This window comes from Mya arenaria, chromosome 12, assembly GCF_026914265.1.
Source record: "Mya arenaria isolate MELC-2E11 chromosome 12, ASM2691426v1".
NCBI lineage: Eukaryota > Metazoa > Mollusca > Bivalvia > Myida > Myidae > Mya > Mya arenaria.
The window spans coordinates 12037246-12057890 of record NC_069133.1 but is presented as its reverse complement, the minus strand read 5'-3'; the positions used below and the strand labels follow the sequence as shown (position 1 = coordinate 12057890).

The 20645-nt window shown below is 39.5% G+C and overlaps 1 protein-coding gene and 1 long non-coding RNA gene across 2 annotated transcripts; both read left to right on the top strand.

Moving 5' to 3' along the window:
* Nucleotides 1-5777: 5777 nt before the first annotated feature.
* On the top strand, nt 5778-8474 carry LOC128212366 (uncharacterized). Its single transcript, XR_008257440.1, has 3 exons — nt 5778-5831; nt 6042-6122; nt 6643-8474. It is a non-coding gene; the product is annotated as an uncharacterized LOC128212366 (long non-coding RNA).
* A 232-nt stretch (nt 8475-8706) lies between these two features.
* Nucleotides 8707-20645, top strand: LOC128210410 (protein gustavus-like). Its single transcript, XM_052914756.1, has 8 exons — nt 8707-8942; nt 9977-9986; nt 11179-11303; nt 14108-14266; nt 15263-15491; nt 16247-16410; nt 16685-16780; nt 20147-20645. Exons 1-8 carry the CDS (start codon nt 8897-8899, stop codon nt 20185-20187), a joined length of 870 nt encoding a protein of 289 aa, XP_052770716.1. The 5' UTR covers nt 8707-8896; the 3' UTR covers nt 20188-20645.

The following is a 20645-nucleotide window of genomic DNA, read 5'->3' as shown; positions in this document are numbered from 1 at the left end:
GCTACGTGGCCACTAACTCCCCAGTTCAAAAAGCGCCAAAATATCGCTAATATTTATTTTTTTACCACCTGTAGAAAGTAAAGGTACAACTCAAAACCATTGGGTCCACTTGAAGGCAAATTTAGTTGTGGATATTTAAGATTTCTTTCTTCCTTCTAAGGTTTTACATGTACGTGGATTGTGACAGCTGTACTGCTGGGTTTGGCACGGACGGTGCCTACCAGGGCACGCCCATCCGGTTCTCTCCCAGCGATCTTCCGGTTTACGCGATGGTCGGATGCGCACAACCTAATGCAAAGATTAGCATGCGTTACTGGGGATCTGGTATGTGTTGCATGGAAATCTTGACTTTAACCATTGTTAAATTTCGGTTTTGTCGAAATATTTAATTACTCATGTTATTATCATTATCTACGTTGACATATCAAAAAAGGAGTACAAAAAAGGAATACGACTGTATTGACACCCATAACACATCCCTTATCTCGATCTTTATTTTTAAAGCAACTGTGCACCAGATGATCAATTTGCAAGAAAAAAAGAAAATTGTCGAAAAGTGGCATAAACATGGTATTTATGTGTACAATGCATTGAAACTTACTAACTGAAGTACCACATTGTTTACAATTTATTTAAGTTTAGCAATTATTTCGTACTTTTCCATTTAAAAATGTTTCTGAGTATGTCTACCTAGTAGAATTCATTCCTTATGCGTGATTGGCTAATCGGTGTTATCACGTGATATTACCAAGATTAAGATTGAGTTTAAGCCTTCGTCGCACTGTGGATACAATAACGGACTGCAATTTTGATGACACGAGTTTGAACCCGGTCTTCAACACATTTTTTTACATTGGTTTCTTTTTTTAAAATTATGATATCAAAGCGTAACACATTCTATTAAAGAATTGTCCAAAGATTCGTTACAGAAAAAAACTTTTTTTGGTGCCAATCTGGTGTACAGTCCCTTTAAGATCAGATGAAAAGTGCGCGGTGTTTAATGTTTACTGTCTCGTACACCAGAGCTATGATGTTATTCATACATAGATATATTAGTCAAATCTCTTATGAATGAGAATTTCACACTCCCTACAAGTACTCTTTGAAGTAAACTTTTGAAAAGAAATACAAAAGTGAAGACGGTTCGTCGACTTCAAATAATGCAATAAACGTAGCCACTTAGGGGATATTTATAGTTGGGGGGGGGGAGGTCACTTCATAGCTCTGACATCATTTGGATTTTAAGTTTATTTATGAAACCCGTACTAAGTTTTTTTTTGGCTCGCTCACTTAATTTTAATATGCATAATTATGGTTTTTTTCTACTGGTTTGTTGTTTTACTGGCTTAGTATGACTATTACCATAAATACTCGCTATACAAAACAAATACACCATTTTTATTCCAATAGCCAATCAATATTTCAATAATCTGGTCTTAACATTGCAATAAAAGTATTAATAACTTAAAGGTGATACCATTGTCAAGAAGGAAGAGTAACTTTTCTTATTTTAACAACAAATACGTATTTTGAATTATCTCCTTTGGACTCTTTTATAATCTCAGCTTAACAAAATTCCAAAACTCAAATTCAAATTCAAATTTTATTTGTAAAGAAAGGCCTCCGGCCCATAATACAACACATACAATACAAAGCATAAGATCTTAAGAGTTGTGATTCCTTAAAGACATTCATTTTTCATTATCTTTTTGTTTCATTATTACATTTACAAAGAATGCTATATTTTTTATTCGGTCATCGTTTAGACTTAGCATAAGATTTATGAAGTTTTGGAAGTCTTGCCTACCCATGTACCATTTATAGATATAAAATCGCCTTTCTTTCCTGAATTTGTTACATTGAAAGAATACATGAAATTCATCTTCTACACATCTGATATCAAAATTAATTAAGCTATATCTACACAGTCTATTTTCCCTTTCGATACCAAAATGTCGACCAGTCTCAATAAACAATTGATGGCTAGAACATAGTATGAGAAATACATTGTAGTATGGCTGACAAAAAGAACAAACGGTTCGGATAATTATAATTGATTCATGGTTAGATTTTAGTGAATGTAAAAAAATGCTTGAAATATAAAATGAAAAATGTAAGGAATGTTGAAAAAAAACACATACAAAAAGGAAGTATCCAACATTGCAGCCAGTTAGCCATATTGAAGCCAATCGGAAAAATAATCAGTACTTCTGGTACATGCGATCCCCACCAATACGCTTTGTCGTGTGCCCTCTTTTGCTGGATATTCAGTATTCGTTTTATCTCCAATTCTTAATTCTGTTTAATGTTGTAATATCTATATAATCGTAGCCCATTCCGATCAAATTAGACAAGGTCTTCACATTTCCTTCAACACCATCATTCAGATCGTCATAGAAACATATAGAAACAGTTGTTCGTATCTTAGCCTGTCACTAAATGAGAAAAAGAAATATTAAGTACGTTCCAATGAAATTGTAGCCACACTGAAACCATCTTTTCAATACCATAACATGAATTTTGTCTTCTTCTTCTTCTTCTTCTTCTTCTTCTTCTTCTTCTTCTTCTTCTTCTTCTTCTTCTTCTTCTTATTATTATTATTATAAGCATAAATTATTATTACAGAAAATCGAGGCGGCACAGGAAGCAAGGGGGCGACAGGCAATAGCGGCGACGTCATAACGGTTGCAGTAGTAAACCAGAACCCTCCCCCTCCCCCACCTAGCAACCCCGCGAACAGAGACGGTAAATTGTATTGTGTTTTGATAAGTATCGATGAGTTCGCTCCATTGCGTCGTTTAATGACAATCCCCACATTTCTGCTGCATACATACGTTTATACATATACGAATCTTCATTTATTGTTTAAATCTTAATCTTGACGTGAATAAAAGATAAATAGTCATTCATGGCGACAGTTAAACCTTTCATAGCTAATATGTTCTTGCATCACTGTTGCAAATCTGACAGAACACGTGTTTTCAATGAAATTAGTTGGCTATGGTATGAAACATGAAATAACAAAACTCATTAATTTCAGCCACTCCAATGCCACAGTGGGCATACACTATCAGTCCTGACCCGACCCTGGACACTGGAATCATGGGCTGTTCGGACGGACTTAACATCGTGGACCCGAACAACGTTCTCAGACATCGAAAGGGGAGTCACGAGACCGACGGAGCTAGATGGGGCGCACGTAGATGTTTTGTTTTCTTTTTTTATGATTAAGAGATTAAGCAAATCATATCGTATGTCCTGGATCCGTTTATCTCTCACTGGTGCATTGTTTCTAATACTTAACGTATATGAACACTTTCTTGTCGTTTATTCCCCCATATCCGCTTATTGTTTTAAACACAACCACTAAAATTGATATAACATGTACCAGGCGGCTCTTTTAATGCGTATTTCGGCAATCGGGTCGCTTTCAAGTCATTCTTGTGCATAATTTCAGCGTTGGCGAAGGGGAAACACGTGTTTGAGATTTTCTGGCAACAGGTCCACCGGGGTACTCACGCGACGGTCGGTGTGGGGTCGGATGATGCCCCTCTGTACTTAAAGCCCAAGGACTCGCTAGTAGGGGCTAACAGGTTTTCGTGGGGTTACGATCTGGCCAGGAAAATGTGCGTCCACAATGGAGAAAAAACTGAAAATATGGCCAACAAAGGCATGGCCCCAGACAAGTATGTACCTGCATTTAACGCAAATACAGTGGAACCCCGTTGGCTCGATCTCCCAGGGACCGGCGAAAATACATCGAGGCTCGGAATATTCGAGCCAAGCGGAAATGATTACAATCAGTATAAAGAAATCGGCCATTTACATCATCCAATTCGAGCCATCGAGGAATTTGAGCCAAGCGATTTCGAGCCAACGGGATTTGACTGTATATTAAAGATATATAATAAATCATTTTCCTTTGTTAATAGTAAGATTAAGTTTGTATTTTTTTTCGCTCGATTGTGACGAAAGCTGAAAGGTAATATAATCACTCTTAGAGTCTGCTTGCTGGTAAGAAACCAGTACTCGTGTCCATTTAGAGAGACTATGAGAAAGTATCCCATGTGTAAATCGAACCCAAAACCTCATTTGCGAGAGTTGGAATCCAAAACCATTATTCACACCATTATGGGAGTGAAACAATACTTAAGCAGTATTTCTGGCTATGTCATCACAAGCAGCCAAGTTCAGGTTGCTGCATTTTTGTATCAAAATCATTATTTTTATTAAGGAGCCTGTGGAATAAACATAATTGTTAGATTCGTAAATTCGGACAAAGTTAAAGTATTCGGTCAAATAAAAGAGCCATGGTACCGATGTTTGAATCGTTAATAGGCAGATTACGATCAAACATTGATAAAAAAAATGCCAAAGTAAGAAATTTAAACACTCAGGATCGTATACGTTGATTGTCAAAAATATCAAATCAAGTTAAATTGTTATTGACACTGTTTTGTTAATATACAGTATAAGCAGAATTTTTTTTTATTCAACTAAATAAATATTTGGAAAGTTAATAAAGTGTATTAAATTTTGTATAACGCCAGGTTCTACATGTACGTGGACTGTGATAGCTGTACGGTGGGGTACGGGACGGACGGCGTCTTCTACGGATCCCCCATCCGTTTCGAGAGGACTGCACTTCCGGTGTTCGCAATGATCGGCATCGCACAACCCAGCGGCCAGGTGTCCATGAGATATTTAGGATCAGGTAAACTCATAGTTGTATTAATGTTTGCCCTACATTGTCAGCCAACCAGGGGCGCTAGAGTTTTCAAACATTTATTTTGATATTTGTGAAGAATCGTTACTTATTGCTGAAGACGATCATTATACAGTCGCGTAGCTGCCTATATGCGAGTACGCGGCTGAATCCACATGATTCTGACAAAAAAACACCAAAGTTGCAGTATGCGTACTTAACTCCCTGATCCCAAAACTGTCCATTTTCCGGTAATAAATAATGCACCTTAGAACGCCGAGATTGCTCCATGGTTTTCAAAATTGTCCAAGGGGGCATGTCCCCAAACCCCCGTAGCACAATTATGAATCCACATGAATAGAGGGCTATATACGCCTATGACTTATGATTAAATAAATTGCTTTAACTGCTCCGCTTTTTAAGGTTACTTATTCACGAAGAAATCACTCAATACACTCAAACCCTATACATTTAAACACATACCCCGTGAAGGTTTTTGAGCATATACGTTATTGTATCTCTTGTTTAAAATGGTTGAAATTAGTCTCTAATAGGTCTCTTAAAGTACGAGTTCATGTTTCTTTATGAATTGATTGCCAATAGATATCTTAATCGCGAAACACAAAGTATATGTACTCTAGAAAGTAATTTCTTGAACATTCTGAAGTCCCTTTTAACAAGATCAAACTAAGCACACTAATTCTGTTTAGGCATAATTTATGTTATTTTCTCACGTTTAGGCAATATGAGACGCTTTGAGAAAGTTATGTGCACCATTATCACGTTTAACTTGTTTTTATTTTGCAAAACCAACCACATTAATTGTTAAATTGGCTAAACAAAAAAGATACTTTAAGATTTACCACAATTAATAGTCCAAGAAATGTTTTAATATATCAAAAAGGATTAAAACATATCGAAAACAAAAGTTTTTATGAAGGATACAGAGTTTATTTTGATAGAAAGATGCAAAAAACACGGTATTTCTACCTTTTGAAACGATAGTTGACTACAGTAAATCTTTTAGCTATCACTAATCATTTAATATTGTTGCGTTTTCAGCTATTAAAAACACGGCTACAATCTTGTTATAAGTAACTAATATTTTCCATAAATGCATTATTCAGTAAGTAGTTAAAGGTTTATCAGTCAACATGTATGTTTGTTATACATGTGTATGTATTGATTGTGAATAAGAGTGTCACTTTAGTAAATTATGATTAAGATTTGTCAGGGAAGTGGAGCCAGGTACATGTATTTGTTAAAATGGAAATTCCTGTCAGATTGAAGGTGATATTTATGAACATATTACATGATGGTTGTTGTCGTTTTCCAGAAAATCGCGCCGCCATGTCAGGTGTTGTACAGACGAGAATTCCTGCAAATGAGCTTCCACCTCCGTACGAGCAGACCGAACGTGAGTACACATGTGACGTCACCTTTTAATAGATAACATTGACTTAACGTTATTCATTGTAGCAACAAACATCAGAAATACAAAAGTGTTATAAAAATAGAATGTCTAATTTGAACCAAACCATCAATACCGCAATTATTAATGATTTTAATTAGGTTACAACCGAAAGTCATTTAAAACGTATTAAGCCAATTGTTCAGAACTTTGGTTAAGTTAACAACGTTGTCGACGTCATAGTTCAAATCGTTAAATAGATAACCTTTAATTTGCTGTAATTCTAACAAAACTTGAGTCAAATGTTTCAGCTGTAATTGTTAATATTGAAGTAGTTCAGGTTTAAAAGTTAACAGCGATGGCGTTAATGCCGTTGTTAACTCTAACACAATTATGAGCAATCGGCTTATTGTATATAAACCTTATGACATAAGTAAATATTTTCTACCTATGACATTTACTTTAACATGTATATTCATTGAATTACTATCACTGTAAAGGGAAAATGTATATATTTTTATTCCAGCAATGAAAGTACCAGAAAAGGCAGAGTATTAATCATGATGAGCGGAAGTGACGTAATCAAATTGAATCCAGGTCAAGCGGAAGTGATGTCATAAAATTGAACCAAGATCCAGCAAGAATTACAATATAACTAAATGACTATTCAAGAGTTTTGAAGATTTAACAAGTAACAAAATTCAGAAATTTATCTTAACTAATTGAAACTGCACGCTCACAGATTGAATGTTTTGACAACCTTTTTATGCTTTGTCTTGGAACGAGCAATTATGCGAAAATGCATGGAAACCGGTGATATTAGACTGCTGACAAAAATCAGATCGCAGATTTTCATATTTACGTTCAAAAATTGATGTTTTATGCATTTTTCTTAAATCGTTAGTAACGCGTTTAGACATAAAACATAAATTTTCGAATGGAAATATGGAAATCTGTGATCTGATCTTTTATCAGCAGTCTTATATCACTGGTTTGCTGATACATACGCAAAAAATGGCTCATTCCAAGACAAAATAATAAAAACAAATAGTCAAAACGGCGAATCCGTGAGAATGAAGCTTGTACAGCGAACGTGATGATTATTTACAACTTTATGCGAATTATGTGGTTTCATCTTCCTATGAGTTGTATCACATTCATTAATGAATCTTATGATATCCATTTAAAACTAATATATAATTTAGGGCTCAACTCAACTCAACTCAACTCATCTCAACTCAACTCAACTTACCATTATTTCCAAATCACGTGGTGATATTCATAGTATATACATACATCGTATTATGATTGATAATAGATATTACAAAACTGTACGAAATGAGCAGATTAGCGTTTCACTTTTATTTATTCTACAATGCAATGCATAGCATTATGTCGGGAACATGTTTTAAATCATAGCTTTATGTGTTAGACATCCAGACACTTATGATGAAATCGGTTATGGAGAATTTATTTAATTATTTATTTCACACACCTATGTTATGCTCTTATGTGGTTTAGCAATACAGTAAACTATCATTAATAAATTAATAATGCATTATCCTTAGTAAAACAGTTGAGTGGGTTCTCTTCTTAGCAGCTACTTTGCTCTGCGATTCCTTTCTGTCTTATACTATTTTAATCGTTTTTATGTATTTATACTGTATACTTACAAAATGTTCTTAAGAGATTATTGTGCTTGTGTTATGTTTTATTTTCTATTTTAGAAAGGCTCTTGTCCTTAAAAAAATATAATAAATTGTATAATATATCGCCTCTATTATTTTCCCATTTTATACGCTCTACAAGTTTTTCTTCTTTTTTTCTTTAAAGAAATATCATTTTTGACACATTTCCTTACATCGATGGAATTAAATAATAAAGCATACAATAATAACGAATGTGTCCGTTTCCTGGGAAGAAAGATACAGTAGGGAGTTCATTTTGAAAGGTCACTAAATAGGGCATCGAATAGCTGACCCTTTTGTGGATAGTCGAGCACCTACACACGGGATCGAGTAGTGTCAGTTTATGCAAATATTGTAATGTGATGTGTTAGTATTGTATGATAGTTTTTAAATGCCATACACACAGGTATCCGTCACCATATTTTAGTGATCAAGCTATGTGACGGACACCTGTGGTCATACATCTTACTGCGTTAATACTTCATGTTTATTAGTTCAGCTTTAAACTAACAATTTGTTTGATAATGTTAAATAAAACGATATTACCACGGTTTTTAAACACCCTGTTTCTCAAATCGCCTTAAAAGCTCACTGAATGACCCGATATGCATGTTTGATATATACTTATATGGTGTCCAAGCTACTTAGCTAAATTGGAAAATAAATTGAAGATGATGAACTACATTAGAAAGCAATAACAGCTTAACGAGTTTTATTTTCTGTTTTGTACTGAAAAAAGATAAATAAACTGTATGATATATAGCCTGTATTAGTTGATACTTTTGCACCGTTTGCTAGTTGTCTAATACGTACAGTGTCATGCGTCTTACTGCGTGAATACTTCATTCTTATTAGATCAATCAGCATTCTGTTATACCCGATTGACAAACTACACTATACTTCCCGCTTCATCAGAAAACTAGTGTATGGCCGCCATACACGCTTCAATTATAGATCAATATTCCGCCTGCTTTTATGAGAGACGTGGTTACGGATGTAAACAAACCACGGTACTCATGAAGAATTGATAAATCTTGTGATCATTTTTTTTTAAAAACGATAACCATTTTTAATTAACGGATTTCAAACAAGATGGTTACGTGGGTTGGATTGCTAGTTTTCCTCTCGTATATTTGTGGTAAGTAGGTGATTCACATTAAACAATGTTTGAACATATAATTGAATATAAAGTAGATTTGATTAGTTACTTTCGTTTTGAAAGGAATGGTTACCACGCCTGCCTTAAGAACAATCATTAAAGTGATGTTCAAAACATAGGATTAAGAATTGTAAGCATGTTTTAGCAGGTTATCATCATCATCATCATCATCATCATCATCATCATCATCATCATCATCATCATCATCATCATCATCATCATCATTCATTCATTAGTCACCAATCATCAATCATCACCATCATCATCATCATCATCAATCATCATCACCATCATCATCATCATCATCATCATCTCATCATCATCATCAGCATCAGCATCACCATCATCATCATCACCATCATCATCATCATCATCATCATCATCATCATCATCATCATCATCAGGTGGGAGGGGCACCACGTATGCTATGTCTGTCGGGTTACTAAGTAAGATTCTAGTGTCGTTTTGCATGGGATTTTAAATTCTATGAGCATGTAAACTTATTTCGAATAACGAATAAATTCACTAAAAATAGGACCTATCATCGACTAATCATTTTTCCCGTTGGAAGGGACAAAGATTGCAATTAACAGTATTTGTTGTCTAACTTTACAAGATATTTATTGAATTGAAATTGAATTGAATTGCAATAGCTCGATTTTTTCTCTCTTTTATTCTTTAAATTGAAGTATTGTTTGATAATGATAAATATAATGATATTAACACGGATCTTAAACACCCTGTTTCCCAAATCGCCCTAAAAGCTCACTTAATGACCCGAAATACATGTATAATATACGACCGCTGATCATGTTGAAAATTCAAAAAAAAAAATAATAACGGACATGGTAATATTGCAATGTAAAATTTGATTAAATAGAATACTTAAGAATACCTTTTTTCAAACCATTCTGTTGTGGTGATAAGCCACCGTTTGAAAACAATATTATCAGCGCATTAGATACGCAACCAACATCAACTGTCTAACAATGTGTTCTTTGTATTTTTTGTAGGCGCTGAATGGTATGTGATTTTTGCTCCTTTTATCATTTATATCATTAACATTGGTATAATTTAAGAAATAACCAGTCTATACGTTTTGAGGGATAAGTATAGTCATTTGGCAACTTAAGAGCTGTATTTTGTAAGCTTGAAGTAGATTGTGAAGGTCAAAAGTCTGAGTAGTTACACTTTAGTTCTTATATTGTCACGTAGCCACAGGTTAGAACAGACCTGTTTATTTTGAATTACTCCTCGTATGCTCCACACTTTACATATTTAATAAAGATACGAATCGAAAATGAACCTTCTAGCTTTTTTAGTGTATAACGATTGTAAAACAAGTTTGCACCAGTCAATTGTAACCACGCCCCCCCCCCAGGTCCGGGGGTCCGGGGGTATACCGGGGATAGCCGGGGAAATGGGCCGTGTTTTTACTTTTCAGGCGGCCCCGCAGTGCCGGGTGACTGCGTTGGTTTTGTCTTCACGCCAAATTTAGCGGGAAATTGGCCTTATCTAGGGTCCCTTGGGTGCGGGGGCATTTGTCGGGGGTTTTACCAGCAGATTGTCCCCGCAGGGCGGAGACTTTGCCCGGGCTTGGCTGGACCGAAAGTCAAAGTCCCCGCTATTCCCCGGACCTGGGGGCCGTGGTTACAAATGACTAGTGCATTATTACAACATTATATTAATCAATCTCGTTGGCATGATTTTACTCGAGAGTGTGGTCTTGTGTTGTGGGGGGAATTCACTTGTCCGGCTTGGTGACCACAAACCAAACTCACATGCGCCCAGGCCGGGAATTGAACCCGAGTCGAGGTGAGGAGCATGTGCGCTAACCACTGCGATAAGCAGACAACCTTACTGCCAATACCATTCAAACCTCTCTGACGTACGCTTTTGTTTAAATTTTACAACGATTCTAAAGCATTTAATTACAACATTATGTTTATCACTCTCGTTGGCACCATGTAACGCGAGAGTGTGGTCTTGTGTTCTGGGGGAAACCGGAGTACCCGGAGGAAACCCACTGATCCGGTGTAGTGACCATCAAACACAAACTCACATGCGCCCAGGCGGGGCATCGAACTCGGCACTCCTTGGATAGGAGTGAGTGCGCTAACCACTGCGATTACCGGACAACCGGTACAAACCGGATCAACTAGTATAATGTATCACGCATTTCTTAGCTAGTATCTCAAAATTATGACTTATGCAGCCTCTCGCGGTCCGATGATGCGCTGGATTCCGCCGTGACTGGATACGAGGCTCTGGGCGCCGTTGTTCTCCTCATTGCCATGGTAACCATGCTCGCGTTGTGCGCGGGTGGATCGGTCAATCCAGGTATGTATAGAAATTGAATCAAGAGTCCATTCACGCCCAATGGCATTCAAAAGCTGCACTCTCACAGATTGAAATCAGTGATATGAGACTGCTAACAAAAGATCAAATCGAAAATTGATCTTTTATGGCTAAAAGCGTTACTAATGAGTTTTTCGGCAGTTTTCTAAATATTGAGTTCTGTTCTTTAATGAGTTGTCTTAGATGACTGAGTTGAAGGCATTGGTGCCAAAATCAGCTGATTCGAAGACAAACATTAAACAAAAAGTCAAAACGGTCAATCTGTGAGAGTGCAGCTTTAAGGTATCCGAAGTACACATAAGATTGTTGCTTCATCGAGCCAGTGGTAATAGTATTGTATAACCTTTATTTGCAATAGTTTGTTCGTTTTGTTTCGGTATAATGTGTTAATAGTATCTCTACTCGTAAAACCATTTCAAATCGTATTAAAATATTATGAGTATGCTAGGCATTCACAATAAACATCATACACCTTAAATACAGGTTACAGTCATGCTTGGACGCATGCCTGCCTTGCGTTCAGTAGGGCGAGCGTTTTCCGCGAACATCAGTGCGTTCAGTAAGGCGAGCGTTTACAAAACGCTCGCAAACGTTCTGTTTTGTATCCCTGTTGCAACGCAGCGCATAAAAGTTAAGCGGGAAACCAAACAGCAAACGTTCGCCGCAAACATCTTTACTGAACGCAGGGCTGGTTTAGCGCTTAAGCAAACCTTTGGCGCGGCCAGACTCACATAAAAGTTTTTAACATACGTTTGGATTTTTGGCCATGTTCCCTTACCGCAAATATGTTGAACTGATTTATTGTAAAGTGTTATTTGACTACAGTATATCGTCATAACACTTGAAAATGTGTTCACTATTAGAAGTTCGTGATTATCCATTCATTGATGAATACTGGGCATGCACGTAAAAGTAATTATTTATTTAAAGGTCTAAATGGAAATTAATCTGTCAAGTCTGACGCAATCAGACGAACGATTCATTTTCATATAGACCTCCAAATAAATCATAGCGCACATAATGGTTCAAATTTTTTTTTGTTACTTACAAAGCCCCGCCTTATTAACCTGTAGCCGTTTTTTATGTTTCACTTCTACCACTGAAACTGTAAATGAAGCAATATGAATGGAGCGGTTTGTAAAGAATGCTTGATTTTTTTTTTGACATGGTCTTTAACATGAGTATTTATTTATCCCTCAACGAAAATATTCATCCTATATAAGTCTACATGAATCTTGTGAGCCCGGGGGCGTGGTCAGGTGCATAATTTGAACAAACTTTGTAAAGGGCCATCATATGATACTACATACCAATTATCAACGGTCTGACTCTTGTGGCTTGAAACAAGATGGGTTTTCTCTTGTTCTTCCTATAGCAATAGTTTTAATGCAAATTTCCTTTAAAGTGTTTGGTCAAAGTATACTTATTACTCACATGACACGATTCGACAAAGTATAAAGTTACACCGACCTGTTCACGGTTTAACCTATAAGTCCAGAAAATCAAACGTTGGACAATATAAAAATTAAACGTCGAATATTTTGAAAAATAGTATAATTTTATTATGCAGTCGAACCCCGTTGGCTCGATTTCGCTTGACTCAGATTTCTTGTTGGCTCGAACTAGATGTATCGGTCCGTTTCCTTATACTGAAGGTAAACAATCCCGCTTGGGTCGAATTTTCCGAGGCTCGATGTATAATCGCCGGTCCTTGGGAGTTCGAGCCAAATGGTTTCGATTGTACTGTGATCCCAGTTGCTCAAAAAGAGTTCAACCATTGTCTCACTAAATAACGTTGTGTCAATAAAGCTCATCTTGGTATGAATGTATTTTTATAAATGAGGAATAATGTTAAATCGATATCTTGAGGAATTTTCTGTTGACAGTAGGTAATTTGCGGTATTGAAGGTAATATTTCAAATGGATATTTAAACTGAAAGTAAAGTCAATATATCCATATAAAGTGTTAGATACTCCAAGTAAAAGGTGACTTAGATGAAAAAAGAAAAAAGAAAAAAAGAAAAGTTGAAGCGGGCGGGCGAACAAACAAATGTATACCATGAATTAAAAAAAGTGTAAGCATTGGAGGCGTAGACTCAAATAAAACAAACTCCGACACCCACATTTCTTTTAGAAACGCATATATATTTGGCAAACGTTTTGGAACTTATTAAGCCACATATTAACAAATTAATACTATGGTTTTGATACACCAAAAATGGTTCTTATGAAGGACACTGAATTTAATTTGTTATAGGTAATTAATATTTTCCATAAATGCATATTCAGTATGTAGTTTAAGATGTATCACTCTAAATTTATGTTTGTTATACGTGTTTACGTATTGATTTTGAATAAGAGTGTCACTTTAAGTTCATTAACGCGTGTGAAAACCATGTTCTAAACGTGGACGAATAAGTTATATCGCATTTTGTTTCCATCCCAACTGGTAAGCCGCCGTCCAAGTGGATGTTGTAGCGTACTTTTCATTAAATATGAATAAGTGACCATACATGATCGTCCCAAATAAATAGTTGATCGTCTATCCAGTTTGATGTACAGATGATACCCTGCAGAATGCATATATTTAAGGACGTTCAAATAATAGCGTGGTATATTTTAAATAAGTTATACTTAGTCCTGCCATGCTTTCCAAGCCCCACCGAGTTGGCAGCTCCCTTCGTGGGTGGACAGTGTGAGTCCGGACAAGTCCGTTGGTACGGGGATAACGGGCTGCTCATGTTACAATACGTATACATAAATATATTTTTGCCCCAACCCCACAGGTGAGCCTCTACCCCAGTGGGTGTACACTGTAAGCCCGGACCCCGCCCTGGACACGGGGATCACAGGCTGCTCTGACGGCCTGAACATTATCAACCCGAACTGTGTCTTCCGCCATCGGAAAGGCGCCTTCGAGACGGACGGCGCCAAGTGGGGTGCAGGTGAGATATGTTTTATATAAAAGTTCATTATGTTTGCCGTTGTCTGCTTTTCTTTCAAAGTAAACTGTTTGTTAAGTCATTAATATCGTGAAATTGTATGTAAATTTAAAACGGTGTCGCTGTTACGGTTTCGTCTGACTCTTTATCTATACGAAAAAATACCGACACAGATGCGTTAAAGATGCACTCTTACTCCCAAATAAGATTTACCACAATTGTTACAATTGTTATTATATACCAAAAAGGATGACAAAATATCGAAACAAATGGTATTAATAAGGGATACCGAGTTTAACTTGAAAGAAAGGTGCAGAAAACACGGTATTTCTACATTATGAAACGATAGAATCTTTTAGCATACACCAATCATTTACTATTTTTGCGCTTGCTGCTATTAAATACATGGTTACAATTATGCTATCAGTTATTAATATTTGCATAATTGCATTATTTAGGAGGTAGTTATTAAAAGGTTTATCACTGAATTTTTTGTTTGATATACATGTGTATGTATTGATTTTGAAAAAGAGTGTCACTTTAAAGCTGCACTCTCACAGATTGAACATTTTGACAACTTTTTTATTTTTTGTCTTGGAAAGGGCAAAATTTTGCGTAAATATCGGCAAACCAATGATTAAAGATTACTGACAAAAGATCAGCTTGCAGATTTTCATATTTCCATTCGGAAATTACCGTTTTATGGCTTAAACCGTTACTAACGGATTAAGGAAAATGCACAAAGCATCATTTTTTGAACTTTTTTGAATTTAAAAATCTGCGATCTAATTTTTTGTCAGCAGTCTTATATAACTGGTTTCCATGCATGTTCGCAAAAATTCGCTCGTCCCAAGAAAAAAAATAAAAAAAGTTGTCAAATTGTTCAATCTGTGAGAGTGCAGCTTTAAGTTAAAGTTGTCACTGAAATGAAACTACATGCTTGCAAAGTGTATACCAACAATGTGCTTAATGTAATTTTTAATAATGATTTATCCCTAGCCCTGTCACGTGGTAAGCACGTGTTCGAGCTGTACTGGCCTTCTGGGGCGCGGGGCACCACCGCCAGTGTGGGCGTGGGCTCGGCCGATGCCCCTCTGTTTGTGAAGCCCAAGGACAGTCTTGTGGGGAGCAACAGTTACTCCTGGGGTCTGGACATCGTCCGCCGCCGACTGATTCACAAGAAGCAGTTACTTGGCACCCTACCCAGGACCGGAATGGTTCCTGACAAGTAGGTGACCCGAGCTAAAATATTTTTTGAAGAATTCCGTTAAAGTCTTTAGTTTGGGGCATTAAAATTCCATCCTTCGGGCGGCTTATTTTCTTGCATGGTTGACTGAAAATGCCTATCCGGCGGTCTGTACAACTAATAATATAGAAATAAAAAAGAGGACTATATTTTGCTCTGATGGTGTCATGGTACGCCCAAACTTCAACCCGCCTTAACTCGTCATTTATTTAATGTATAACTCATATTATCGCTTGTTTCAAGTATTGATATGTGATACATGAAGTGGGTCTTGCTATGGCTTGGTTATATCTATGACTTCATACACCATCAGGGAATATGATACCTGTTTGTCTTAGTAATTCGTTAAATATATAAATTTCCCTAAAACCCTACCAAGATGGGGCTTTATATGGTGTACGTCTTGCTATGTGTAAGTTTTTTTTATAAGTTACGGGGCTAGTAGGCGACCCAATATGGTTTAAACGGGGCGCAGGAAACCATATTCGGGTTCGAACGAATATATATGTTACGGGGTCAGAAAGTGACCCGATGTCGGATATACAGGGCGCAGGAAAACCATATTTGGGCTCGAGTGAATATATAGGTTACAGTGTTAGCAGGTGAATCAAGTGGGAAGGGGTGTTTTGCGGCTTTTAATTGATACTGTGGAGACAAATTTCGTAAAATTCATAACCTCTTGGAGCCCTGTCATAATTGTTTTATAACATCCGAGCAACCAATATCCATCTCTCCAGGTTCTACATGTATGTTGACTGCGACAGCTGCTCGGTTGGCTATGGCACTGAAGCCTCGTACTACGGGGCGCCGCTCAGGTTCCCCCGGGAGAAACTTCCGGTCCACGCGATGATCGGCATCGCGCAACCAAACGCTCAAGTGACCATGCTTTATAGAGGCTCAGGTGCGAACATGCGTTTGAACTACACAGTTTAACTTTAATATCTGCAATTGCAAACTTGTGTTGTTTAGTTACTAATTCAATGCTGTTAATTCATTAACGACAATAATTATTATTTCGTCTTCTGAATGCATGTGTATGAACCGAACATTGAGTTATATTGTACGGCATATTCAAGCTATTCAATAGTTTGCATTGAATAAAACCTTTTAAATATGAAAATACTAACACAGCATGAACCAAAACAATTAATGATTTGCGGTTATTTCCGTTACAGAGAATCGGGCGGCTGCAGCGGGCCAGATGAATACCGTTATGGTTCCATCGCAGGGGCCGGGTGGCACCGTCCACGTGACCGTCGTCAACCCGGGCAGTGAGTAGTGTTGACTGGGCTAGGTGTAGATTGTCATAACGGGAGCTCATGTTCAGGGAGGTTGTTTTTGAAAGGAGACTAATATGATTTTGAAAACCCGAAGCATCTACCAAATGAGTGTAAAGTCAGAAAAACTTTTCTCAGCGCCAGGTGACGTCTTCCAACTCACAACCTCCCCAACCCTCACAGTAGTCGTATGCATGTTTCCAATCTCTGCACAGAGTCACCCTCTCCAACCCTCCCGGTAGTCGTGAGAAAGTTTTATGTCTCAGCCCAGCGTCACCCTCTCCAACCGCCCGGTAGCTCTGTATATGTTTCCAATCTCAGCAACGCGTCACCCCCTTCGACACCCCGGCAATCGTGTGAAGGTTCTAATCTCAGCCCAGCGTCACCCCTTCCTCCCCCGGAAGTCGTGTGAAGGTTCTTATTTCAGCCCAGCGTCACCCCCTCCCTTCCCCGGAAGTCGTGTGAAGGTTCTTACCTCAGCCCATCGTCACCCCTCCCTTCCCCGGCAGTCGTGTGAAGGTTCTAATCTCAGCCCAGCGTCACCCCTCCCTTCCCCGGAAGTCGTGTAAAGGTTCTTATCTCAGCCCAGCGTCACCTCCTCCATCCCCGGAAGTCGTGTGAAGGTTCTTATCTCAGCCTAGCGTCAACCCCTCCCTCCCCCGGAAGTCGTGTGAAGGTTCTTATCTCAGCCCAGCGTCACCTCCTCCATCCCCCGGAAGTCGTGTGAAGGTTCTTATCTCAGCCCAGCGTCACCTCCTCCATCCCCCGGAAGTCGTGTGAAGGTTCTTATCTCAGCCCAGCGTCACCTCCTCCATCCCCCGGAAGTCGTGTGAAGGTTCTTATCTCAGCCCAGCGTCACCTCCTCCATCCCCCGGAAGTCGTGTGAAGGTTCTTATCTCAGCCCAGCGTCACCCCCTCCCTCCCCCGGTAGTTGTATGTATACTTCAATCTCAGCCCAGCGTCTAATCCTAACACCACTTGGTAGTCGTATGAACGTCTCTAAACTCAACGTAGTGTCACCCTTTCAAACCGCCCGGTAGTCGTGTGAAAGTTTCTAATAGCAGCCCAGCGTCATCCCCTCCCAACGCCCGGTAGTTGGATATATGTTTCCAATCTCAGCACAGCATTACTCCTCCAACCACCCAGTAGTTTTCATATATGTTTCTAATCTCAGCAAAGCGTCACCCCCTCCATCCGCCCGGTACTCGTATGTATGTTTCTAATCTCAGCACAGCGTCTCCCACTCCGTCCGCCCGGTAATCTTATGTATGTTTCCAATCTCAACACAGCATCACCCCTCCAACCGCCCGGAAGTTGTGTATATTTTCAATCTAAGCACAGCGTCACCACTACAAACGCCCAGTTGTCGTGTGAAAGTTTTTCCAATCTCAGTCCAGCGTCACCCCCTCCAACCGCCCAGTTGTCGTGTGAAGATTTCCAATCTCAGTCCAGCGTCACCCCCTCCAACTGCCCGGTAGTCATGTGACGGTTTCCAATCTCAGTCCAGCGTCACGCCCTCCAATCGCCCAGTAGTCGTGTAAAGGTTTCCAATCTCAGCCCAGCCTCAGCCTCCAACTGCCAGGTAGTCGTGTAAAGGTTTCCTATCTCAGTCCAGCGTCACTCCCTCCAGCCGTCCGGTTGTCGAGTGAAGGTTTCCAATCTCAGCCCAGCGTCACCCCATCCAACCGCCCTGTAGTAATGTGAAGGTTTCCAATCTCAGCTCAGCGTCATCCCTCCTGCAGCCCGGAAGTCGTGTAAAGGTTTCCTATCTCAGTCCAGCGTCACCCCCTCCAGCCGTCCGGTTGTCAAGTGAAGGTTTCCAATCTCAGTCCAGCGCCCCCCCCCCCCCTCAAAACGCCCGGTAGTCGTGTAAAGGTTTCCAGTCTTAGCCCAGTGTCACCCCCTCCAACCGCCCGGTAGTCGTGTGAAGGTTTCCAATCTCAGCCCAGCGTCACCCCTCCTGCAGCCCTGAAGTCGTGTAAAGGTTTCCTATCTCAGTCCAGCGTCACCCTTTCCAGCCGTCCGGTTGTCGAGTGAAGGTTTCCAATCTCAGTCCAGCGTCCCCCCCCCTCGAAACGCCCGGTAGTCGTGTAAAGGTTTCAAATCTCAGCCCAGCGTCACCCCTCCTGCAGCCCTGAAGTCGTGTAAAGGTTTCCTATCTCAGTCCAGCGTCACCCCCTCCAGCCGTCCGGTTGTCGAGTGAATGTTTCCAATCTCAGTCCAGCGTCACCCCTCCAAACGCTCGGTAGTCGTGTAAAGGTTTCAAATCTCAGCCCATCGTCACGCCCTCCAACCGCCCGGTAGTCATGTGAAGGTTTCCAATCTCAGCCTAGTGTCACCACATCCAACCGCCCGGAAGTCGTGTGAAGGTTTCCAATCTTAGCCCAGCGTCACCCCATCCAACCGTCCGGTAGTCATGAGAAGGTGTCCAATCTCAGCCCAGCGTTACTCTCTCCAACCTCCCGGTAGTCGTGTGAAGGTTTCCAATCTCAGCCAAGCGTCACCCCTCTCACCGCCTGGTAGTCGTGTGAAGGTTTTCAATCTTAGCCCAGCGTCCCCTCCTCCCAACGCCTGGTAGTCGTGTGAAGGTTTCCAATCTCAGCCCATCGTCACCTCCTCCAACCGCCCGGTAGACGTGTAAAGGTTTCCAATCTCAGTCCAGCGTCACCCCCTCCTACAGCCCGGAAGTCGTGTGAAGGTTTCCAATCTCAGCCCATCGTCACCTCCAACCGCCCGGTAGACGTGTGAAGGTTTCCAATCCCAGCCCAGCGTCACCCCCTCAAACCGCCCGGTAGTCATGTGAAGGTTTCCAATCTCAGCCCAGCGTTACTCCCTCCAACCGACCGGTAGTCGTGTGAAGGTTTCCAATCTCAGCCCATCGTCACCTCCAACCGCCCGGTAGACGTGTGAAGGTTTTCAATCTTAGCCCAGCGTCACCCCCTCAAATCTCCCGGTAGTCGTGTGAAGGTTTCCAATCTCAGCCCATCGTCACTCCCTCCAACCGACCGGTAGTCGTGTGAAGGTTTCCAATCTCAGCCCATCGTCACCCCCTCCAACCGACCGGTAGTCGTGTGAAGGTTTCCAATCTCAGCCCATCGTCACCCCCCTCCAACCGCCCTGTAGTCATGTTAAGGTTTCTAATCTCAGCCCAGCGTATACACGTATGTCTCTTTTATAACAAGAGTAAGAGGCAACACTGAGTATTTTTCCTTGTCGTGTCTTTTGAACGATTAAATGTGTTATAAAATTATCATACAGTAATGATGATATCAATAATTTGGATGGTGATGGATTGTCTTGATTCACAATACCAACAGCTGGTTAATCATTTTTATTGTATGTTATTTTTCATGATTTCAGCTATTGCTGTGAGTAACGACCCTCCGCCACCAAAGTACTGAGGTCCGGGGACCAAGTTGGGCACCAGAATACAATCACAATGTTTAAATGCAATGCGTCATAACGTCTTCATGTTTTGAAGTTTTTGCATTAGAGACAGAAACAAAATTAAAAAAAAACAAAAAAAAAACAACAACAGCGATGTATTAGTATTATTTATTGTTTTCAATCCGTCCATGTTTATAAATTAATGATGCTTCAGGGACAAATAAGCGAGCGAGATGGCGATACGTATTTCTGTTGATTGAGTACTGCTGCTGATTGTGATATTTAATTAGCTGGGAAGAGAATACTTGTTAGATTTATAAATGCATTTATCATACTGTTTTCTTTTTTTTTTCTATAAAAACATGTTTATTTTCAAAGCTTAACACTGCGACTAAAAACCGCGCACGCGGTATGTTCTCCTTGATTGTTTAAACTTTACTTGAAAACTATTAAAATCTTCAGAATGCCTCAA

Coding starts and splice junctions, on each gene's coding strand:
- LOC128210410 (XM_052914756.1), top strand. CDS start 8,897: ATGGTTACGTGGGTTGGATTGCTAGTTTTCCTCTCGTATATTTGTG. Junction 11,304..14,107: donor GGGTGGATCGGTCAATCCAG/GTATGTATAGAA, acceptor CCAACCCCACAG/GTGAGCCTCTACCCCAGTGG. Junction 15,492..16,246: donor ACCGGAATGGTTCCTGACAA/GTAGGTGACCCG, acceptor CCATCTCTCCAG/GTTCTACATGTATGTTGACT.